Source organism: Coturnix japonica, chromosome 10, assembly GCF_054131305.1.
Source record: "Coturnix japonica strain WE chromosome 10, WE-NBRP24, whole genome shotgun sequence".
Lineage (NCBI taxonomy): Eukaryota > Metazoa > Chordata > Aves > Galliformes > Phasianidae > Coturnix > Coturnix japonica.
This window is the reverse complement of record NC_140672.1, coordinates 12,395,887-12,421,660: the sequence shown is the minus strand read 5'-3', so window position 1 is coordinate 12,421,660 and position 25,774 is coordinate 12,395,887. Positions and strand designations below refer to the sequence as shown.

The window sequence follows — 25,774 nt, the reverse complement described above, 5'->3', positions numbered from 1 at the left end:
ATCAATTGTATCAATTTTTATAGATAAGATAAAGAAGAGCAGTTTCCCTTAGTTTTCTGTGCCTCTTTACTTTCTTACCCTCTCCCCTTGTGTGAGAAACTCTCAAAGTCAAAGATTTCTAGTTAGGCAAAGATGGCAGCGATAGCAGCAGTGCTTATTCATTATTGCAATACTGCGCGCACATCCCCTATTGGCAAGGGAGAAACTGCACACCAGTCAGTGAAATCAATTCTGTTCTATGCCCTAAACCCAATGCAGGTGATGCTCTCATGGCTCTCATTGGTTGAGCATCTCAGGCTCACAGACTCCTCAAGACTGTTGCTAGGATTCATTTCCATATAAGGTCAATTACCAACCTCTTGTTTTTAGGTCTGCCTTGTACTTTTCTGCAGAGAGAGAAGGGCAATGTTTCCAAAAGTCAGTACATTCATTCTGTCCTGTGCTGGGCTCTACCCACCCTGTGTATTTATCTTGTGCTTGTCTCAATTCTCCCCATGTCAGAATGCCCCCAGTCTGAACTTAACTCTGTTCAGCAACTTTCTTGGTGGAAAAACTACTTATACAGCTGTTTTACAAGAGGGTTATACATTCAGTTAGGGCCTACACTATGTACTGAAAATACTGGAAACTTCCACTGCAAAAACACAATCTACCTCTCCCATCTGTGCAGCCTTGCAGACCCAGAGCATGCCAGGTTATTTCTGCTTTCATAGCATTTGCATGCTGTAGGGTGAGCACAAGGTTCTGCTGCTTGATTCTTCTGCAAGAGCTGCCTACCGGCAAATGGTTGCAGGGATGGAGGATGTGACAGAAAGCATTTGTCTCCACAAGAGCAGAGTTACATTCAGTGCAGAGTGTGAGAGTCAGGTTGGTGTGGAAAAGCACTGACACGCTGGGGATGATGCAGTGCTCACATGTCTAACACTCACAGACATTACTGTCAGAAGGATGGTGCTGTGTTGTGCTTCTACCTTTGGCAGCCCCTGGAGAAATGCTGTGGCACACAGAACACCTTTGTATTGCACTGACTGCTGCCATGCAGCATGGATTTAACACACCAAATCCAGAGGAGCATGACTGCATCTAACTGCCCTGAGAAAAACTACTGTAGCTGAAGAGATGAGGAGGCAGCTGCTCATCTGCAGAACAAGCAGCACTGCCAGACACTGGGCCAGGTGAGCACCTCCTGCTGCAGCGTGATGATGACAGGGCTGGAGATGATCTGCAAAGCCAGCTTAAAAGTGGGAGACGTGAGTCAACATGGCAGGAGGACAGAGGTGTTAGGGAGCAGCCAAGGCATCAAAGAGTATCAAAAGGCTTTGAAAGGTATCACAAAGTGACAGCCAGGAAGACTGGGATTATCATGAGCAGCAACCTGGATGCTAGAGATTCTTTGCTCCCATACAAAATGGTAGAGATCTTGCTGCAGACATCCCAAAGCCAGGCAAAATGGGAACCCAGAGCTCTGCCTGCATGAACCCCACAGCCAGAGTGTTGCAAGCTGAGCTGCCTTGCTGTTTGTTGCATTCATCGCAATCACTGTGAATGAATACTCAGAATGCAGTCAAGGCGATAAATGAGCATGAGTGACTTTATTCAATAAAAGACAGGAGGGCTTGAGAGGTCAGGGGTGAAGATGGGACCCCTCTTGTCAAGATGAGAGTGGCTCAGAGCTTGTGCCGCTGCCTGGTGCCTGGGACTGGCAGCCTGACTCTAAGTCCCCATCTAAGATGCTCAGCTTCACCTCACTGATGCTGACCTGCTCCTGCATGGTGGTGCTGCTGCTGGGGCACTCGGGCTGTGCTTGGGATGGGCAGCACTGCAAAGGCACTGGGTCACAATCCAGGCAGGTGACGGCTGTGTCTGGCAGGCTCAGGTCAGCATCTTCAGCAGAGCCAGGAGATATGAGAGCATGAACGTGGATGAGCCCCTTGTGTCCATCACTGTTACCATGTGGAAGGCTGTCATCCGAATTGCAGCGATTCGTGCTTAATAAGAACTCTCCATTGATGGAAACACACTGCACATCACTACTTGGTTTGGATCTTTGGGGTTGACAAGGGCTCGAATCACCTAGGAAGGCATAGAAACACAAGGGTTAGTGTCAAACATTTGCAAGTTGAATCATGAAAGGTTGTTGATACTTGGTAATAGAGTGGCGGCAGGAAGAAGCAAATAGGCTTCAAGCAACAGAGCCACTGTCTTGAAAGTGATCCTCGTGCAGGTCCAGCTCGTGTGTTGTTTCACTGTAATCTGCTTCTTTGGGTCTACCTAGTGGGCAGCAACACTCGAGCTGTTACTGATATCATTGAAAAGAACTGGAGACAATTGTTCTATTCCTAAGAGCTTCAAGGTGCCTAGAAGCACAAATAGAAACCAGCAGTATTTCATCACTTCACCAAAAGGAAGGTCAAACACCTGAGCTGTGAAGAGCAGTTACAGAACCTATGCATAAGATCACACCAGAGATACTTTGTTCTAACAACAGTTATGGCACATAGTCCATTTCCTTCAATATTCCCAAAATGAAATGATGTGGAGCATTACAGGGAAAGAAACACTGCACACAGACACTATGACCCTGATTATACTCAAGCAGCAGACTTAAAACAAGTCAGAGTTTTAGATTCCAGGATATTTCAGGATCTATCATGTGTGAAATTCAGTTACACAACAGTGCCTAGGTGCCTGCGTTTCAAGCAACTTTCAGATCACAGCCATGTAAAATAAAAACAAATTCAGCGCAGAAATAGCAATCCTGTACCTTAATACTCATGAGATTATCCATTTTTTACAGCACTCTGACTAAGTTCTAAAACTTGCTCATCCCAGTTCACTTCAACAATTTCCACCAATTCAAGCAATGCAGTTCTGAGATCCTGTGTATGTCAGGCAGATAGAATTGAACAGTGCAGGAATAATCTCTGACAGCTTTAAGAGCTCCATTCTGCTTACAAACTCTCAGTCCAAAACTATTCACAGTTTTAAGGAAATGAACACCTGAAGCAGTTGGATCATCTGCCATTTGCCGCATTCTGCTTCTTGGCATCATGATTAGCACAAAGGGTTTTCTGCTGTCCTGCAGAGATGGACAAAGTCCTGCTTACAAATGGACCAGGTTTCAGTGTACAGCAGAGTTTGTACCAGACTAAAAAGCCACGTCATTCAATTCATGTGCTCAGGTTGTTATGCACTCCGAAAGGAAACAGAACTAACTGTTGGATTCTGAAGTCAATCTGTGGGGTCCTACATTACCTCCTGATTCTGGAAGAGGAAATTCTAATAGCAAATGCAGAACTTTGACCTTTGTAGACATGAGAAGAGCTGGCATTTAGGAACATTCATTTCAGGGAAATCAAATGATGTGTCTATATTTTTACTACAGATAGTATAGGGAGCAGCCAGTTGAAGAACCAGATACAAAAAAATCCAGCCCATTGGCAGGAAAATACTTCTCCTTAAATTCTGTATGCTATCATGGTATAGAATCAGGCTACAGTGCCACATAGGCCAACCAAGCGTAGAACCAAATCCACAAAATACTGGTAGACAAAGCAGCAAAAACAGGGACAATATTCAGCAGACAGGCCTTTCTACCCACAGCTCAGCATGTTCTGCCATCCGAAAAGCAAGGCCTCTTGTCAAGCTCAGCTATTTCCCTTCTCAGTGTATTCTAGCACAACTGATACCCACTGGTATCCTCCTGTAGAGTGCCATCATATTGTCATCATCCAAAGGAAAAACCCACACAGCAGAGCATACAGCAGTACACCCATGCTCCAAATATCCACCTGAGAAACAAAAAGACAAGCTTACAAACCTGAAGCACCTCAAATGGCTTCCTGACAGACTGGATTGTCTGTCCTTGCCAAAGCCCACATATAGCCCATGAAAAGCTGGCTCTTTCCCTCAGGAAATAAAACCTTATCGTCCCAGAGAAAGCATATAACCCTCATTCAATTGCCCTTCCACTCAGCTTAGAGCACTACTAAAGCCAGCATCTTCACCTTAGCTCATCACACTGCTGCAGTTCCTTTTACAAGGATTTCACTGGCAAAAATGAAATCAAAGCCGTCACAAGGGATTTAGCACAGTTACGTGTTACTGGCTACGAGAGCTGTCAGCACAGTCACCTGTCAGGCTTTGCTGCTGTTCTCTTTATGTAGAGGCACAACAAGGTTCAGACACCTCACAGTGCAATTCTCACTTTGACTGTAAAGAAAAAGGAGGCTTGAAAAGCAGTGTGTGGAAAACAAAGAAACAAGAATTAGAACAACAGTGGGGCCATGGCACTTGTAGGAATTGCTCCGCCTTTAACAGCAGAGCGATTCAAGAAGGATGAGGGCATCCCAAACCAGACCAGATTGGACAGATTAACAACTGCAAGTAGTGGGTTCCAAAATTCCAGACATGAAATCAAAGCTGGAAAAACTCTTCACATTTTCATCTCTCAATTTTTAGTACATTGTGCATTACAACGGAAACAATTCTTCACATACAACTTGGAAGCTAAAGACAAGTCTGACAAAACAGACTGCACAGAAATGATGGATAATTAAGAGAGCAAATTTCTCTTTCAAACACTTAGTAATAGAAAGAGATCTCTGAAGTTGCTGTTCTGTAGAGCACCAAAGCAGTCGCTTGAGGCAGTTCAGGATTAGCCTGAGACAAACCAGCCAGCTGTGAACTGAGACCAATTGCACTTCTTCTATTTTACTTTCATTCAATGTGACCTCACTAAGCAAATATTGTCTAAGACCATGAGTATCACATAAATGTGCAGATCTCAAGCTGCTCACTTATCTAGTACCCTTGGCATGATGCTTTATTTTCCTCAGCTGATCATCTAGATTGTGCCTGTTGATTGTGCAACAACAGCCTGTTGATCTCGATTACCTGTAAGAGGCTTTAAATTTGGCCAGGAAAAATCATTTGAGGATAAGTAATTATCTGGGACTCAGTAAGGCAGTCTTCCCATGCTTTCATAACAGCCGAGATACACACACACACAAACTCATGGAACCCCACTGCTTTGCACAATCCTGTGCACACTCACATGTGTCATGCACTGATTTCCCAGCCAGTCCTCATGGGGTCTATTACTTAGGACAGGAGTGCAGGGGAGCAGCCAGAAGCTGTTTGCATTCCCTGCTGTCTGCTGGGCAGCTTTGCTGGAGATGCTTGGGTTGCTTTGTTTTTCCTTGGGAGGTGGGAAGGAGCTTTGGGTTGGAGGCACATCCCGTGCCAGAGCATCTCGATGGCACGTGTGTGGCACTGATCTGCAGCAGATGAAGGGGAGGAGGTCCCAGCACAGCTCTGCACCATGCTCTGCCACACTGGGCAGCTTGTTCCTGGCTCAGCAGCGTCATCAGACAAGAAGCAGGGAAGGAAATCAAGGATGGGGGATACCATCAAACGCAGTTAGTGCATGCCTGTGCAAGACAAACAGACCCAGAGCTTGCGGGTTGTTCCTGCTTTTGTAGCATTTGTGTGCTGTAGCTGAGCAAAAGGTTCTGCTGCTTGAATCTTCTTCTGCAAGAGCCGCCTACCGGTAAATGTCTGCGGGGATGGAGGATGTGACAGAAAGCATTTGTCTCCATGACAGCGTAGTTACACTTGGTCTAGAGAGTGTGAGAGGCAGGCAGCACTGCCTGATGTTGGTCAGGGCGAGCTCCTCCTGCCGCATCACGATGATGGCAGGGCTGGAGATGATCTGCAGGGACAGCTCACAGGTGGGAGCCAGGAATGGACACGGCGGGAGGACAGAGGTGTTAGGGAGCAGCTACGGCAACAAAGAGCATCAAAAGGCCCTGAAAAGCATCACAGAGCCACAGCCAGGAAGCTTGGGGTTTTCATGAGCAGCATCCAGGATGCTAGAGACTATTTGCTGCCATACACAACGGCAGCAGAGCTCTCGCTGCAGGCATCCCAAAGTCAGGCAAAATGGGAACACACCCAGAGCTCGGCCGCACAAACCCCACAGCCAGAGTGTTGTAAGCTGAGCTGCCTTGATGTTTCTTGCACTCATCCCAATCTCTGCGAATGAAAACTCGGAATTCAGTCAAGGCGTTGATTGAGCACGAGCGTGCCTTTATTCAATAGGAGAAAGGAGGGGGTGTGAGGTCTGGAGGAAAGATGGCACTCATCCTCTCTTGTAATCATGAGAGCTGCTCAGAGCCTGTGCTGTTGCCCGGAGCCTGGGACTCGTGTCCTGATTCTGTGCCCCCCTGCGAGATGCTCAGCTTCTCCTCGGTGATGCTGACCTGAGCCTGCATGGTGGTGCTGCTGTCGGGGCACTCGGGCTGTGCTTGGGCTGGGCTGCACTGCAGAGACATTGAGTCCAGGCTGGTGCCTGAGGTGTCTGGTGGGCTCAGGTCAGCAGCTTCAGTAGGGATGGGATGAATGAAGGCTTCAACCTGGAATTTATCTCCAATCTACTTTTAATACCTTCATTCGATCAAAATCTACTGTCAATACCTTCAAAGGAAAATGATGCTTTGGGAAACAGAACTTGCAGGCTGAGAGATAAAGCCAAGGTCTTTAGATAAAAATGAGAAAAGATTTTGCTTGTCATTTCGTAACTGTGATGAAATTCGTAATTTTTGTTTGAGCTACATTTTGATAGAATAATGTGGTCGTAATGTGCTTGACTACAAGCATGATTTCCACGTAAAGCTGACTCTTAGCAGGAACTCTGTTTCCTTTAGAAGCAGTGAACCCTGGTAGCGAACAGCTTTTCTTACTTCTAAAGACCCTGTCAACCCAGCACAGGACATGCAGTTTGCTAGCATTAAAGAACAAGTTTGTATTTTCCTTGTAAGCAATGTCGGAAGAGAAAGACAACACACATTTCAGAACCATTTTGGCCCCAGTAAAAGTGATGCCACGGAAGAGCTCCATCAAAACTTATGCAAAAACATAAGTTCAAGTGGGCAAGGCCTTATGAAAATCTTCCACACAACTCAATGGAGATTGGGGTGGGTGGGTTTATGAATAAGAATCCTTAAGAATTTTCTTCTAAGAGACTTAAGAACTGTCAATATATATATATAAAGAATATAAACACTAATTCTGTTACTACAAATAAATATATCCAAAGGGTTAGGAGACCAACCCGATCATATCACAAGCTCTTTGATGACTGTAAACGCAGTCATCAATACGCAGAAAAAGATTTAAATAGATTAATATGAATGAGTACAAATGTACAGAAAGAACAACTAGGAATAAAGGTGGAGAAATGAAGGCACAAAGTGAGACGAGTCTGGCAAAAATATCACACAGAAAAGGATGCAATTCTTTCAATTTATTAGTAGCAAAAAGCTGCATAATAAGTCCTAGTTTGCTCCTCATCAGAGAAGCAAATCCTATTGATAAGGTTGTGAGGAGAGATTTTGCATCAGTTTTCATAAAAAGGTCAACTGTGATGAATTAAGGTTGTTAAGAACTAACAAAGAAGTAAAAAAAAAAAAAAAAAGGCCTAGAATACAGAAGTAATAGGGTAGAGAAGATACATAGCTTAGATCTCTCCGAATGAGCTGAATCTGCTATATTCCTACTGCATTTCTAAGGGACTGACTCAATCAATCTCAAAGCTGTTAACGATTATGTTTTTAGAACTTAGGAAAGCCTGGTGATGAACCAGATAACTGATACAATGTACAGACTTCTTTTGAAGAGAGGAAAAAAAAAAGGGGGGGAGATGATGAAAAATGATAGACCTGTCAGCTTAACTCCAGGTCCTCAGAAGAAAGAAACAGTTTAGAACAACTTAGAAGAGATAGGTATCATTCAACACACCTTTGTCAGGAACAAATTACTATTAATGATTCTAATTTACCCCTGTGAGAAGGTGTCAGAGCAACACAGAGTGGACGAGATGCCAAGAGAGTTTCCAAAACTTTACTAAATTCTCAGGCCAGATAAGCAGCATGGTTTAGATGAGCTATAGAAGGATGAACATCTGTAGGTTGCTCCAAAAATAATGCCTCCTATTTATTTCCACGGACATCACAGTAGATACAAAGAGCACAATAACACTGCTTGATAGAGTAAATTCTCAGCTACTAAACACTATTTCTCAACTCAGATGCTAGCATTAGCTATGCATTTTCACCAGCAGTGAACAAGAGCCTGCAGGTCGCACTTAAAAAATCTGCATGGCCATCTGGAACACAGCTTGTCTTTCACATCACTGTCACCAGTGCTGAAATGTACCATTCACTGCCTCACTGTACTCACATCCACTGATTGGTCACTGTACATGTCCAGCAAACGTCAATGGATGCCATTTTTTCTGCACAGAGAAATTCAGTTCCATTCCTTTGCTTCATGTGCACTTCCATGACAGACGCTATTTTGCCTCTGCTGCCACTTATCACACAGCAACAAAACAGAAGGGGATCCTGGTGGGAAGGTTCAAACTCTACTGCCATACCACCAACATCTGCCTCTGACATCCTCAACCAACATAATAAAATAGGAGGCTTTACTTTCAGAGCAGCTCTTATAAAAATTGCTTAGAAAAAGTACTCTGAAAGTAGCTCTCAGTCTCGCTGTCAAAATGCATAGCTGTTCTAAATGATCTTCTGCAGGACCTGGTCACAGAATTGGTACAATCCAATATTTTTATTAAAGATTTAGATGAAATAGAAAGTATGTTAATTTGATTTGTGGATGAAACCAATGTAAGACAAGTTTGCATTGGAATTCAAAATCATTTTGACAAACTGGAAAAGCAGCCTGAAGTAAACAACTGCAATTCAATAGGGTCAACTACAAGCTACTACAGTCAGGCAGGAATAATCAATGCTACAAACACATGAACGAGGAGCAATGACAAGGTAGCATTTCTACTGGAAAACGACAACATTCTGCACTGCTGAAGACTGCAAGCTGCATGTGAGCCAGCCACTCATGTACCAAAGTGCAGATACAATTCTGGCTGGGTATTAAAAAAAACCTGTACGCTGGCAGGACACACAAATTAATCTGTTCTCTCTGCACTGTTAATCTCTCTGTTAGAATTCTGTTTCCAGACTCAGGAAGCAATTCACAGGGAGACTTGGCACAACTGAAAAAGGTCCAGAGGACATCACTGAAAAGCAAATAAGCTTCTTCCTATGGCTAGTCTAGGTAAGACAAAGAATATATATGGCAAGGACTTCCTATGGCAAGATAGGACTTAAGACAGACAGACAGTTCTAAACATGAGAGTTGTATGAGCTGGAACAGATTACTTACAGAGTCTGGTAATCCCAATATTAGAGATCTCTACAGAAAACTTAGACTAACCTATCAGAAATGATGCAGCTAAGTTGAAGAAAAAAGATGGCTGGTGGAGGTCACCGCCAGCCATTAGCTTCATTAATTTTATGCAACCACAACTAATATGTAGGAACAATAATTCCAACATTAACTGGCAGAGAAAAGGCAAAGGAGTAACAGGACATTTAGAGGACACTTCTGCTAGAACAGCACAGGACAACTTTGATTGGGAATGAGATGTGTTGGTAAGATACCCAAGACTGGAAAATCAATCGCTATTGGACACAGCAGTATTTAAAACCAAATCACTGTAAGGTCAGAAAACAAAAAGATGAGAAAGTATAATCCTGTATCAATATGCACCAATGGAATCAGGCAGTATAAAATGAAAGCTTGAATAAAACTTGCCTATGGTACTGTTAAACCTAGGAGGATTACAGGTCACTCCTTGCAACCTCACTCCTCCTCACAGAAACTCCAGAGAAGATCAAAATGAACAGAATTAGAATGAGCTTTCATTGATGAGCCGTTAGGAACAAATAGATTACTGAAAGCTGTGTACATTTTATCAGCAGCAGCCAGGTTTGGCAGGGCTGTTATCGCTGGGTCTTAGTTTATAGAGGTATAGATGAAGGGGAGAGGCCATCTGGGCAGAGCTGCCAAGTGAATCATAACAGATCAGGAGCACAGGGCTTCCCTTCAGAAGGCTGAGCTGGGAACATCGTATTGGGAATTCTTTCTCTTACCAATTTCATCTGATCTCTTCTCTCTAAATCCCTTTTCTATTCCAGGCTTTGTTTCTCTGGGGCCACTTATAACACTCCTTTGTTGTGACTGAAGGAAGGAAACAAAAGAAGCAGGAAAGCATTTTGCTGTATTAAAAGCACAAAGATGGAATGTTTTGTTGACTGAATGTGCACTCTGCATTCTTAACTGTTCTGATCCAAAGCACAGTAAAGTCTTCAGTTGCCTTGGGTCACATTCACAGTACAAGTCAATATTTCATCAGTCTGGTATGGATTACAGAGGACTGAATTATCTCAGCATAAATTCTGGATTGCATTTTATATAGTCCATGGACCTGATATCTCCTTTCACTTTCCTACCTGCATTTTAGCAAAGGCTGCAGGTAGGTGTCATTCAGTAGGGTTTCAATAGACACGTTTCCAGGTCTCATACTGATAGGAAGGTTAGACTCTACAATACAAAGAACAGATTACAGCCATAAACTATGCCTTCTCTTCCACCCTCATCTCCACTCCCCAGTATGATACCTTATTTAACTTATAATTGCAGTACGATTTTTCTTTTGGGGTTGGGATTCTTATCAACTCCACCATTAAGCAAGTGGAATAAACTATATCAGGGCAAACTACAGGCAGGTAAAAATAACGTCTGCAATCTCTTTTCTAGAAATGAATTAGCTCTGGTGCTATAAAATCTCTAACAAGTTGGATTAAAAGACAGACTCCTCTTACATCTTTATTCCCAACAGAAATAGCACTGCTACTGCTGGGAGATTTATTCATGTCACAGCCAAAGCACTTCACATTCCCAAGAAGACCAAGTCCTTTGGCTTATACCTCTTGTGACATCCTCAATACATTACCCTTTCCATCCACAGACCAGGGTATATTAGAGATTAATACAGCTCAGCAACTCAAAACACACAGATTGTCAGTCTCAGTAATCAGCCTGAAGAATTTAGAGGACAGTTGTTATTTACTGAAAGTGATAAGAGACCCAGCAGAACACTTAACTCTAAATAAACAATGTGGAAACTTCACTACCCAGAAAGTCCTAAGTGGCAAATACACAGCTCAGATGTTCCTGAATATGGTTTGATTGCATCCATGCTGTGAGGCAGCAAAAGCAAAGGGAGGGAAAGCTTAAGTCAGAAGGCAGGGGGCCCTTCTCACATGGATCTGCTCTCGGTGTTTAGCACTGGTTTGTTAGTTCATTAAGAGTGTGTTAGAAATCAGTCTCTCCATGCTTCTCACCAGCTCCATCGTGCAACAGTGTGGCATTTATTACAATGCACTACTCAGTAATGGGGCCTTCTGGCATGTGAGCAGCAAGGGGTCATACAGAGCCTGAAGGGAGCTGGCAGGGGCTTTGTGCAGCACAGAAGTAACTGCAGAGACAGTTCTTTGCTTCTCTCATAAGTTTCCCTGTAGAGAAGTGTCCCATTAGAACAGTAAGAAGACGGCAACCAAACCCCATCTCCTTAGAAACATGCAATGATTTACCTATTCTACCCTACCACAATGAAGTGCTTTAGCACTTTACCTATCTTAAGCTTGTATTGGTTTCTGCTCACCCTAACGCTGGAAATAAACCCATTCTCCAACAAGCTGTTGCTGCTCACACAAGGACTTGTGATGGAGCTCTAAAAATAGCCAAGTGGCACAACAGAGAGAGCTCCTGCATTCACACCAACACCAGGATCCAGAGCCCAGGGAGCTGAAAGGGCTGATAATAGCCTCCATCGCTGGGCACTAAGTGGTTAGGCTTTGCCAGCTGCTGAATTCCTGCCAGCCATATGTCTGATATCCTATAATAACCAGCCAGATGTTGGGCTAAGGTAAAGCCTGACAGAGTTCAGAAGGAAAACGGTGTGCCTGCCTCTCATGATCAGCCCTTGCTGATCTTTGAACTCGGCTGTTATCTTGAAGGAAAGCCTCTTCTGAACTTCGGCATGAATCTAATTAATGAGTTAATTCCCTGCTAATCTATTCTCCTCTTTGTGTCCGTTTCATGATTAATTTAGTTCCAGTGAATTTCCTTTACTGACTGCAGAGTAGAAACACACTTCCTACCCTATTAATCTCCACTTCTGACCCATCAGTAGGGGACTAAACAAGGGTAAATGGCTCCATGCTTTTATTTTCTGAGCCAAGTGATTTCTAGCAACGTAAGGTGGAAGGAAGTAGGGAAATTCTGCAGGCACATCATGCCACTACTGTAAGAAAAGGTGGAATAAAGGCTGTCGATTAATTGAAAATTCTGCCCAGTTACATCAACCACACATCTAACAGAGAGGAAAGAACAGCAAGGCTACACACTGCATAGGAATGTCATTCGGATGTAAAGGATCAGATAAATAGCCAAGCCCAAACACCAAGAAGATAAAATCTGTTGAGGGAAACATAGCAGGGATCTGGGTTTTGTTATTCCTGAAGTTCCAAGGCTCCCTCATATATTTCCAAAGATATTTTACTGGTGTGGAAGAGAAGATCTTAACTGGAGAATGCACAGACTTCTCTGTCTACCTCTGCCTCCAGCACTCTTGGGAAATAGAAGGAAATTTGGCCTGTTTACCTGTCTGCTGAGGTAACAGTTACTCTTTCAGCATCTAAGTCTTAGAATGAAGTCCTCTTTGCTGAAAAACGAACATAATCTGCTGTTTAAACTAATAAAAGAACAACAAACCAAAATCAACCTGCATTACTGTTAGCAGCGTACAGACATGACAGAAAGCAGCAGTAAGGCTGACATTTTCTTAGTTAAGCTAAACGACTAATAACTACCTGGAATAACACGGGGAGTGAGCACAAGGCTGCAGCTTTATACCTCTGGATCCCATTCAGGGCCAGGCTGTTTATTTCCTTTAATGCTTTACATCTGTTAGCATTAAACCACACTATCAGCTCTGATGGATTTACATGTATCTTGCTGTTGCATGCATCTCTTGAGAGGCTGAGGGATGGGAAAGGTTACCTTCCCGCAATTGCGTTCCTACCCCCATAGCTCTCATGCAGCCTTCAGGGAAGCATTAAAAAAAGAAAAAGAAAAGTAAAGAGAAGCAAAACCCAAAGAGCTTCCTTCTCCCATGAATTAAACAAAATGTTCTGAGGCTGTATAACATCCATAGGAGAAGAAACGCTGCCGGTGATCAGCATCGCAAACCTTCCTTCTGATGGCACAACGTGTCAAGGACATTTTTAATGAGGGATCAAGGACACTGCTTCTTGAGAGTCATCTCGTTTAAGCTGTGCTAACTGTGGCTTTCTTAGCATGCAAACCCAGCACCTCACAAGAGAGGCAGGAAAGCACCACAAGGCAAAGAAGTATCCTGCTTGCAAGGCTGTTCCTGTCATACCTGCAGGGGAAATAATCTCAGATGTTGCAGAGAGCATCTTTCTATTGATCCTTCCCCAACAGCCGTTAACTTAGAGCCACTCAGTAAGGAGATGGAAATGCCAGAAATGAGGAAAAATACACCAAAATAAGCAGAGACCTGTAGTGAGCCTATCCATTATCCACTTTCTGATAAACCCCAGTCCATATGACAGAAACTACACTTCTGAGAAGCCTAAGGAATCAGTGGATGCTGCATTACAGAAGAGTCTTTCAGATATCTGACACTGCTGGGAATAAACTCCTGATGGACCACGGCCAAAAGAAGGACATGAGCTAGCAAAGAGAACAAAGATCAGAAGTTATGCAGGGATGCTGAGTACACTGCTCCCAGTTTCTCTCTATCTCCAGGTGCTGGGTCATGCATGACTAGATTTCCCAAGCAGTACCTGGTGTATGGCCAGCAGCAGCAGTATTAGAGGCTTAGCTTTCAGGCCTTGCTCTCCAGGGACTTCCTCCACTTGGAGCAGAGGCTTTGATCCTGAGTAGTACATTTGCACAAAAAGAACCTGGGTATGATTTTAAAGAGAGAGAGAGAGAAAAGTGAACACAAGCTTTGCTTCTGCATCTTATGTCTCCAATCTGCTCCTTGAAAATGGCAAAGACATCTCAGACATATTGTCAAAGGACCCAACTAATTTTTCAGCCTAATCCATTCTTTGTATCTCCATGAAAAAATAATATATATATATATGTATATACAGAAAATTCTTGAAATTAAGGCAGTTTTTCACTTCCATGAAAGCAGGGAGGGATCTTAGGTCCCAGCTTCTTATGGGGACCCTCTATCTTATTCACTGCTCCTGTGCTGCCCACAAGCTGCCAGCATGACATCCTCATCCACTCAACTCTCTCTTTTCCATTTCATCCTTTCTGGACTAATTAGGTGAGAACCGTCTTCAAGTCAGACATAATGCTGAAATCTAAAAGATCTAAATATAAAAAGTGACATCATTTCTTACGGGCATGCATTCCCACCTGAGAGACTCTGGTTTCCTTCACAACCCCTCTTTGTGGCCAGCAATCTTCCAAGATTATTACTTAAAGATAAAATGGTTTCTCCAACACATTCATCAAATCAGGTGATGATAAGGCTGATTAATCCAGGAACCTCCATCCTTCCTGAAAACAATAAACTGCAAGGCCTACAGACAACAGGATGGAAAATATTACAAAACTTATTTTAAGAAATGCTCTGCTTTCTCTATCGAAGCCATCCTGAATTCCTGTCTTCCTACATGTTAAAGGATAACACATAGAATCACAGAACAACCCAATTTGGAAGGGACCCATAGAGATTACTGAGTCCATACTGGACCACCCAAAAATCAGATTGTATGTCTGAGTAGATAAATAAGGACGGTTCCAGAGAAGGTGATTAAAGTCATTAGAGCAATAGGAAGGCTAAAAAATATGAGTGTCTTTCGTGACCAGATGCACAAGAGAGACAATCATTGTTTACAAAATAACTGGCAATTTGGGCACTCCCAATTATTCTCTCTTACAGCAGAGGACAAAAATGCATTTGCAAAGGTGAAAGCGCAGCTGAAGAGAGGAAACATTTTCTGAGCAACACACAGCTGATCTATGAAACTCAACTGATCGACTCAAAAAGCATTAACCACTCGTACAGAAAATAAGAACATTGGAACATTTCATTAGAAAGGATTATTGTTATTATAATTACTTGGAAAGGCTATAATTTCTCACATTTCCAAGTATAAATAAATAACTGTCTGAAGATAGAAAGGCATTCCCCCATATGGTGGGAATAGTTTGTAATTGTCCACGATGGCAATTTCTTGCATCTCTCTGAAATCTCTAATGCTGGGCACTGTCAGGAAGGACTCCTGACTGGCTGAACATCGTACAATGGATCCTGTCTCATGATTCACATCTTCACAGATGAAAATACAGGTTGTGTGTTACAATGAAAAATAAGTATTAATGCGATGGAAAGCCTGACAAGACAAATCCAGGTAGCAATACCCAAATTCTTGGCTGCCCCCTGCAGTTCAAAGGAGATCAAACACTGTTTTGTTGTTTGATACTGGGAGTTTGCTTGCTATTTGAATACCTTGGACTTTTATCTTTTAATGAGATGCTGATGCTTTATGGAAGATACTGTAGAATGGCATCTTCAGAAACAATTCTGAAGTACACAGTGTAATGTAAAAACTTGTTGAGCAGCCCAGACAGAACAAACAGATTACACAGGAATAGACAGAATAGACAGGAATAGATGCTTTCTATTCCTCCCTTTATTCCTTATTTCTAATGATACTGCCCTGATAGCTCTTCTTGAATTTAGTTTCTTCCATTGCTTACTCTCCCTCCAAGCTCCAATTCCTCTAACTCTTTTTTGAAAGAGGGATTTAAGGTAGTAACTAATTGTTAATGCTTAATAGGAAGCCATTATAGTTTAACAGGTAATAAGATACCATAAATAACACTGCTGGTAATGCACTTTTAAATGGTTAAGGATGTACTTGAAAGCGTAACCACACAAAGCCTGCTTCTGTTACTTTAAAAATGAAACTCATCCTTCCAGAAATTAGCTTCACATCCATCCGAAAAACACAAGTTTTACCAAGAAGAAATGGATGCAGGATTGAGAGACATATTCAGCAAGGGACTCCGACTGCATCGGGGGAGAAACATGGAAAGAACACGCTCTAATAGCTGGAAACAGCTGTTTTTTCTTCTATCCTCTTACAGTGTACAGACCCTGCTTCTCCTTCCTGCTCTGGTGGTGGCCAGTGCTTGGCATGTTGTCTTTGCTCAGCCTGAACTACTGTTATCTACAGACTGGCCGTGGCCAAAATGGCACAGGTCTTCATCTTGTGAGTGAACTCCCCCAGTATTCATGGGAATTGGATTTGAGATTTTAGGCTTTATTTTTGTGTGTGTGTGTTCTTCAGATGTTAAGTATTCACAGAACCATACTCAGGTTGAAAGGGACCTCAAGGATCATCAAGTTCCAACCCTCTGTGAAGATCCGTATGAAGTATTAACATCACATGATCTTATCATCACATCTTTGCAGGCCCAGCTCCAGCCAAATTCTCACAAATTCTTCCTGCTAATATCTCATTTAGCTTATACATCTTAATAAACCCCCACTGTTTCTGAGACGATATAATGAATCGCCACAGGCTACAGCAGCTGGCTTACATGTTTATGCCTCTATGCATATATGTCCATGTACATGTGTGTGCTGGGTCTAAAAACACCAACCTGCACGTATTTACCTCAGTCTCACACAATACTCCTGCCATGTCTGTCTCTCTAATATCTCATATGGCAGCAAGCAGCAGGGGCTGCGCATGAGTCACAGCCACAATACACTGCACAGCCAGAGCCTCTGACAGAATATACAATAGAGCTGAGATGTCAGTGGAGGTGGCTTTGGAGTACTTTAAAAATGCTGTTCAAGTGCCAACTTTCACCTCCAAATACGACACTTTGTTCGCCCACCCACTTTCGTTCCAAGTTAAATGTTCCTTTTACTGCAACTCGACAGCTTTAATTATGAATTTATCTGTCTTTTTCTATCCCTATAACTGTTCAGTCTCTCATTTGTCTTGCTAAGATTTTTGATATGCTCCTAGATAGCAGCTGTATACTGTCACCACAGTACAAGTGGCCTGGTCAGACTCTCATTTGCAGGCTGGGCATCAGACCAAAACCTGCAATAAGCTGTTTGCCTCGAAAGCACAAATCTCATGTGTTCCCTCTGCAGAGAAAGAACAGAGAGATGGGGACACAGTGTGCTGATGAGCATCACTGTATCAGAACCACAATGCTTTCCTTTGCTCTTATTGCCTGAGAAACTTAAATACATATAAAATTCTGACCTGAGGAAAACGTGGATCCCACTGATGGTTTCACTGAGGATGCAGCTCCTTCTATCATATTTTGCCCACGACAGAAGACATCCATTTTAAACACTAATGTTTTAAACAGTAGCAGCACACGTAACCCTGCCGCCATCAATGCTGTGCAGGACTGATGTGTGGTAAAGCCTTCACCACCTAGCTCTGCAATAATGTTATATGGAGTGTCCTAACACTGCCTCTTAAACACCTGATCCATGGTCAACCCAAAATTGTCGCATCTGGCTGCATTCAAAATGACTGTAAGTCTAAACATATCAATCCTCTCATTATCCTTTGTGACTTCTAGGAAAGACTCTATCCCGTTCCAGTGTCAGCACTATCCTGGTCTATAAAGATCACCTCAGACGGAAGTGCATATCCCTCATAATCCAGTCTTTTGGGAGATATTTCATAACTTCATAAATTAATGTTGATTGCTTTAGAAGTAAATTTTTATCCCAGCATGTGAAGGGACCCAATGACTTCCACATTTCAAGTACGATTTTAAGGGAAAAGGACTGTACCACAGAAATACAGATGCTCCTAATCAATACGAAAATGTCTAATACCAGGCAGTAGCAATGTGCCTCACAGAAAGGGCAATGCAGAGCCCATTTGTTCTGCTGGATATATACAAGTTCATTATCGGTACTCCAGTCAGATCTGTACGTGTACAGTAATTTGAATAACCTTCGATATGATAGCATGCAGTCCTTCTGTGATTCCTTTTTCTGCCATTTGCTCTTTTCATCTCATCCCTTCCTACTGCTGTTTAAATTGCTATTATTAGCTATTAAATGATAAATGAATTACCTCTGAAGTAAGCATGAATAATTGTTCCCAGCCTGAGATAGGCTTGGACTGGTATTTGGTAACAGTCAACAAGATCTGTGTGGCTCCCAAGGTTATTTCATAATAATAATAAAAATCAATAGGAAGAAAACAGGGACAGCTCCAGAAAGTGTTAATGAAAAGTTGCTGAATTACAGTGGCTCACCTGTGCACAGCTACATAAAAGCCTTCTGAATACCAAATACATTAATTATAGACTGCATTGCTCGGCTGAACCTCCACAGAATTCATTGGGCTTGTATTCTCACACTAACAAAGGAGAGACGCTGAAGAGTGCTGGATGAGAAGGATGAAGGGAGGGAGGGATGGAAGAAAGTTCATGTTCTTATTTACAAAACACAATTATCAATATATATGTACTGAGAGTAAAATCTGAATCCAGTAATAGATCTAAATCCAAAGTTGGAGGTGTTTCCTCTCATGAGCAGGCACATCAAGGTTTTACGTCAGACCCTGGACAGAAAGAAGATACTCCCCTTTTGCAGCATCTGTATGAAAGAGCACTGTAGAGTATATATGTATTTAAGCAATACCTCCTGGTAGTCATAAACTGATTCTGACTCCTTACAGTAATGTGAGTCTACCCCAGAACTCTGCAGCTGCTCTCATAGCTGACACACTCCTTTACTGTTAAAAGTTAGGCGGTGCCCTTGAAGAGTTATATGAAATACATTAGCAGCTCCTTTTGCTCCATGTTCTACACCACTAACATGACACAGTATGGCAAACACGAAACTTGGATTTACCTAATAAGCTATCACCATCACCATGCCCTTTTTGCTCAGGCATCCAAACACAGGAATATCACATTCATAGATGTTCACAAAGCAGTAGAAACTTCAAATTCCTCTAACAGCTACATAACCTGTGACCAAGCTAAAAAATGGAATCAATAAATAACCTCTCCTTCTGAAAGCTGCCCCAAGATATTTAATGTCTACAGATGATCAAGGTTAAAAATGTTCCAAATCTTTACTTAAAGAAAAATGAACGTTCAATCAAACAGAAATCTGAATCAAAACTACCAGATGATTCCTGCTGATGTTTTCCAGGGAATTAGATTCACAAAATGATGAAAGAGCCCTTTCATCTCCATGTATGTGTCAGAGGACTCCCCAGAGTCCAACCGTACAGACTGCCCCAGTGGATCAGGTACTCAGCCTGTTGGAACCATGAGGAGATGGGGCATTTGGGAGGGTGAAGCACTGTCTTGCACTCAAACACTTCAGCCAAAATTAGTTCCAGTTCATATAATTTAAACGAACAAACAAAAAACTGTAACAACAAATGAAACCCACATTCACCTGTAAGCAGAGGAAGACACAAACCAGGAAGCAAGGGAGCCATTTGCCATCACTGCACAGAACTATCATGTCGTAATTCTGCTGTTTAAATATGTGTTAAAGATGCATGAATTGAAACCAACACGCCTCGTTCCTTCTTTGTTCTTTTGCTCTTTGAACTTCCCACCTTTGGGTCTGCTTCACTCTATTTTGATCTGAATGGCATTTTGGCCACATAGCTTAAAAGATGAGCAGAATTGCTTGCACAGCCATAATCAGGCGAGGATGCATTACAGAGAAGAGATGGGAAATCCAACAGTTCAATACTATCTAGGATTGTGATGGTGCATCAATGAAGTATAGGAGAAGAGCAAGCACAGTTCCAAATGATCTACAAATCCTTCTTGTATATTATTGGATTTGCCATCCACTCACTGACCATTTTAACTGCTCACTGTATGGAAGATGAATAGATTGCACCTGGACAAAGGGCCATGGTAGTGATTAAACATTCTGCTTCTGATTAATATCACAGTAAGGTATATTTACCATCTGGGGAGGAGAGAAATTTATCTCTGTTCAAGAAACATAAGAAATGATAAAGAAACACAAGAGATGAATAATATCTGAGTCAGCAGAAAACACTTAATGACTTTGCAAGGGTCTGCCTCAGTATGTAAGAAACACCTCCCAAACAAAGGGCTAGAACTGCTGCAGTGTTTGCAAAACACTCAAAGGCACAAATGCAAAAAGAGAATGAACAGAAGTGCCATCCGTTCAAAACATGAGGAAAAAGGGGAAAACACCCTTAACAAGGTAATGCTTTCTGAAACCTGCTCGTAGTGAGCAGTCACTTCTCATCCTCTTTGTGGTCATGAAAAATGTGAAGTTACCTGGGCAGCACTGACTTAAAACCCAATTGTTTCATAGCAAATGAGGCATGAAACTTATTATCAAAAAACATGATGTCTGAAGTACATGCTGTCATTTTGTTTTCCCAGAAGACAGCTTCCGAATGCCTGAACTGACTGCAAGACATGGCTGGAAATACAAGAATTAGTGGCTCTTCTTGAGCAAAAGCAGAGTTGTGAAGCCAACATCTACAGCACTGTATGTTTGTGAGATAAGAGAGTAAAATGCCTCTACAATCAACTGATACATTACCTTGTTTTTCAGAAGATGGCTGCAAAATGCAGTTAACCCTCCACATATTTGACATTTGACTTGGCAGAATGGTCCTTAAAACTGGCCTGCTGGTAGAGGAATAGCCTTTTGATGCAGAAAAACACCTATAAAAAGTTTCTGAAAAGAAAAACCCACAAACTACTAAGTTCTTTAGTAGGTCTTGTGCAATATGAGGGTGACGGCACCTAAACAAGTGTGAGAGTTAAGGAGAAATGCCCCAGGGGCACAGGATGCTAACTAAAAGCTGGCTGATACCTTGAACAATTTAACCACTAGACAGGCAGTTATGAGAATTGTATTAGGATGATCAAGAGTTTGTTCCATCCCCAGATGCATCTATGCTTCTGAAGTTTGCAGGATGTTCTCTGGATGATATTCTTTTTGGAAACATTTAAAGAATCACTTGTTTTTGTCTTCAACTAATAATCATGGGAAGCAATATATTAGGTACCAACAACCTTTGGAGTACTGGTTCCAGGACTCTGCTAGCACATCATTTACATACCATTTAAACAGAGCTAAAACAAAAGTCCCCTTACTAGACTTTCCCCAGTTTTAGAAAGGTACAGCATTGAGTAGAGCATTGAGTAGGAAGTAAATAGGAGGTTTTTGTGGAGAGAGAATATCTGAGTAAGGAACTTGCAGTGTACTGTAGAGATTTCAGAGTTAAACTATTTCCACACAGTCAAGCACTTTCAGGTAATCCAGAATCCTATGATCTCACTGCATCTCATGGCAATAATCTCAGTAGTTACCTGTTGGTCTTTAAGACAGCTGCCCTTAGAGAACCAGAGATGAAGAGTTGTTATGTGAATTTCATGTTCTCCAAGGATTTCCAGGTTCTGGGGGAAATACTCTACTGTTCTATTAGTAATGTAGCCCCAGAGACAAAAATTCAACTCCCTTTTTGCTTATTTTCAGATATAGCTACTTTGTTACCCTGCCTCTGCTGGGAACTTACTACACAGTTAATGCTCCTGAATGACTTCATATACTGTATGTGCTAGACTGAGGTCAAGAAGGAATTCTTGCCTGTGTTCCAAAATACATTTTGTTAGGACCACTAAAGGTTTAGCACACCTTTCTTCGGCTCACTGGAGACTGTACACTGAACACTATGAAATCAGGTGGGAGAAATCCCCCATTCACACAAGATGCCTCCATTAGACCAGTCATTTCCCCAGTAGCTATTACCTTGCTTCGATCTACCGCTCACTGACTCTGACAGAGCAAATAGTTTATTCTAGAGAAGTAGCCAGTGTCCAGCCTGCTCCTTCATCCTCCTCACAGCAGTAGCGGAAAAGTAAGGCTGCAAAATGCCCTGAGCAGAGAGAGCTCTAAGAGGAAAATTAAAAGACACATCCAGTTATAAACGTTGACAGGTGAAAATGTTCGCTGTTGGAGGGAGATGCTGAGATGCCAAGTCAATGCCACGCACACCAGACACCATGACAAAAAAAAAGACACAAACGCAGAACATGAACCGTAGGAGTTTCGTAACATAAAAGACCTCTGGCTTGTGATCTATGTACCTTTGCCATGAGACATATCACCTGGAAGTCAGATCTGTCCAGTACTGGATTAACTTCTCTTTCCATGGCTTGACCTGTCACCCGGAGTACTATAGAGACGTGCACTCAGAAATGCACATTTAGAAAATTAGATAGATGTATTGAACATAAGCACTGTGCAATTAATCTCACTGATCACAGCTGGAGTGGTCAGAGCAATTTCAGCATGTTTTCTGCAAAATAGAACCTTATCAACTAAATAAAGATCGTATTTTCATCAAGGTCGAGTGACAGTCATCGTTTTCTTCTGACACTGTTAATCCTGCTCTGATAGGAAACATCCATATGTGTATCTTTCTCTAGGTGAGAAAGTCAGTCAAGACAGTCTTCTGCAACACGCTCTACCAAAAACAAACTTAAGCTGCAGTCAGACCCATCGGCTCCCACTTAAACACCCACTATTCATTACACAGTACAGAGGTCTGGAAAAGGGATTGCCTGCAAGGTGTTTAAACCACCTCTGCTCACAGTGTAAAGCACACAAGAAAGACATCCCACAGTGTAACCATTTAGGTCGCTCCTGTGTAGCACCTGCAGGCCCCGAGTTCAACTCTGCTTTGGCAAAGGTACAAAAATAATTTGGGTTATTTCCATCCTCACAAGAGGAAAGCATAGAAAGTGTTCAAGTGTTTTTTGTGGTAACTACAGAAGACAACAGCACTGGTTCTAAGCTATAAACACTTCCTGCTCCTTAAACCATGAAAGACAGCTCTAGTCTTGGCAAAAGTAGACTATAATTACCATTGATGTAGTGACACACCACCAGTAAGCAGAAAGACTCTGCTGAGCTCCCTGTGCTACCTAAATGGAGAAAGACTGGATTTCATCTTTACAGAGTAAGATTAGACCGAGTGGAACCCCACACTGCAACCTCCAGTTCTGATGGATAATCAGTTTTTTATTTCATAGTCTATGCATTATTTTATTTCAAAGTCTGAGCTGGGGGAGAGGCCTGGATACAGCTGCTCTCCTGCCCATAGCAGTGTGCTCTCTTTATTCTGCATTCTTCCTTTGGTTGCTTTAGGCCTCTTATTCCCTCTAAAATCAAATTATGCAGTTCTCTTGGCGAGACTCAAAGAAACCCAGAAGCAAAATATTAATTTTCTGAATCAGAATCAATAAGCTGCACAATCCTTTTCAATGAATTATTTATCATAAAATAGAATACACTTACAAGCCAAGCCCCTTGGTCCCCACATCTCCCTTTTCCTGATCTTTTGCAAAAAGCTCCTGTAATATGGCAAATCTTTAGACAGGAGCAAACAATGTAATGTTTACTTGTACTACAAATGCCAACTAATTGCACCTAACCCATCAGAACTCCATAAATCTGCAATTCCACCCACTGGAGTGAAAATGAACAAGTAACCATCACACTGCCTTCAGCAGTGACATCCCATCCCCAGATGACACAGAACCTTGAAGGGACAGAGCGCTTTGCTTTTGACCACCACAAACAGATATGGAATGGCATGGGAGCTGTACAAGGTAAGGGATTTTTCTTTAATTCTTAACTTCTTTAAAAGTATTTGTCATTAGAGAGCTGCTATATTGGTAAAGGTTCATCGCCCACACAACATCAGGAAAAATGAAATGAATGCTCATGTCATGGTTTAATAATTTTGTAATTTTTGATATCAGTATTCCACATCATAACATCATATAAAGCATGAATAATTTTACTGAATCTGCAACTTACAGAAGAAGACTACATCTCCCAGGGAACAACACGATAGGTCACGGGACCTGGACTCTATATTAACTCTGTCGCAGAACAGACTGATCTCTTTCGAGTTCTGGCGTTCAGGGGAGTGTGTGGGAGCCTTCACCGTCTCGCCTAAATTTCACAGTAGGCCTCTCGGTTACGGGACTCATTCTCTCTCTTATTTTGTCTGATTCGTTAGCTCAATTTTCAATTATATTATATTATATTTTATTATCCTGTATTTCGATATAGTATTTAGTAAATAAGTGTGCCTCCTTAGATCGTTGCCGCTGTTTTCTTTTCCTAATTAACTTTTTTCCTTTCGGCCCAGGGCCCCTCCGGGGCCCACGGCCCCTGTCACGGACGCACGTGGATTTTTAGTTCAAACCGTGACAGATTTTGGTGGAGAATGCGGGCAAATTGAGTTGCTGTTTTTCTGTGTTTTCTTCTGTTGCTCTTTTAGCTTTTAACAGAGCTACAAGTTGTTTTTCTTTGTTAAGGAGCTATCTTAGGTTTGCGATTCTGCGCCTGCGAGCTTGACCTTGAAAGTCCAGGCGGACTGCCAATACTCCGGTATATTTTATAAACACTGCTGAGTTTTGTTTTCTTTTAGTTTTTTTTCTCTCTATTGAAGAAAAAAGAAAAAAAAAAAGAAAAAAATGTTCCCTCTAGTAAGTTTGTTCTACCAGGGACTGCATTTCATTAGTTCCTCTTTTGTGATGCTCCAAACATATTGGAGCATGTTTAAGCTAGCCACTTTTTCCTATGGAATTGTAAACATGTATAATGATTTGAAAGCATGGTTATCAACGCTTACTTGGTATCTGCATGCAGCTCCAGAGGGAGCAACTAATGCAACTAATGCAACTAATGCAACTAATAGTACGGAAATGGTGGTTTTTGAGCGTGCTCTTCCTTTTTTCTTTGCATCCTTTAAGCAGTCTTCGACTGACCAGTTGTCCCAGTGGACCACACTGTCAATCTTATTAATCTCCCTGAATTTACTGTTGGTTATTGTAGTGATCTCACTCAGTATCTGGATTTATAACCTCAGGAGGAAGTCTTCCCTAGAATTAGAGAATACTGAGTGGCAGGGAGTGTGGAGAGACTTTGGAGAGACTTTTAGAAGACAGACATCTTTAGTGTCATGGAGCTTTACTCCTGAACACTTAAAGAATCCCAAGAGTTTGACCGCATATTTAAGACAGGAATGTTGTGGCTCAGGCAGATCTCAGGAGGCACAAATGACTTGGGGCCTAGCTAATGCTTATCGGGCCTTATTTAATACCATTTCTGAGAGGGAAGTTTTTGATGCTGAGAGAGGGAGTCTCAGGGCTGAGAATGAGAGTCTCCTTGATGAGAGAAATAACCTCCTACAACAACGAGACTCATTCTGGTATGAGAAAGAGAGTCTCAGAGCTGAGAGAGAAGACCTCCTACATCAACGAGACACATATTGGTATGAGAAAGAATCCCTGCAATCCAAACTCAACACTCTTCAGTCCGAGCACAACGCTCTCCAGTCCGGGCACGGCACCCTCCAGTCCGAGCACAACGCTCTCCGGTCCGAGCACGACACTCTCCAGTCCGAGCACGACGCTCTCCAGTCCGAGCACAACGCTCTCCAGTCCGAGCACAACGCTCTCCGGTCCGAGCACAACGCTCTCCGGTCCAAGCACGACACTCTCCAGTCCGAGCACAACGCTCTCCAGTCCGAGCACAACGCTCTCCAGTCCGAGCACAACGCTCTCCGGTCCAAGCACAACGCTCTCCAGTCCGAGCACAACGCTCTCCAGTCCGAGCACAACGCTCTCCGGTCCGAGCACAATGCTCTCCAGTCCGAGCACAACGCTCTCCAGTCCGAGCACAACGCTCTCCAGTCCGAGCACAACG

At 42.5% G+C, this 25,774-nt stretch overlaps 1 protein-coding gene across 1 annotated transcript in view; it reads right to left on the bottom strand.

Annotated features, from left to right (window-relative positions):
• Nucleotides 1–1,691: 1,691 nt before the first annotated feature.
• Nucleotides 1,692–25,774, bottom strand: part of LOC146759366 (uncharacterized) — a 233,401-nt gene continuing 209,318 nt past the window's right edge. The window contains exon 4 of the mRNA XM_085510360.1: nt 1,692–2,073. Within this exon, the coding sequence (XP_085366486.1) occupies nt 2,070–2,073 (4 nt within the window). The 3' untranslated portion in view covers nt 1,692–2,069. The remainder of the gene's footprint in view (nt 2,074–25,774) is intronic.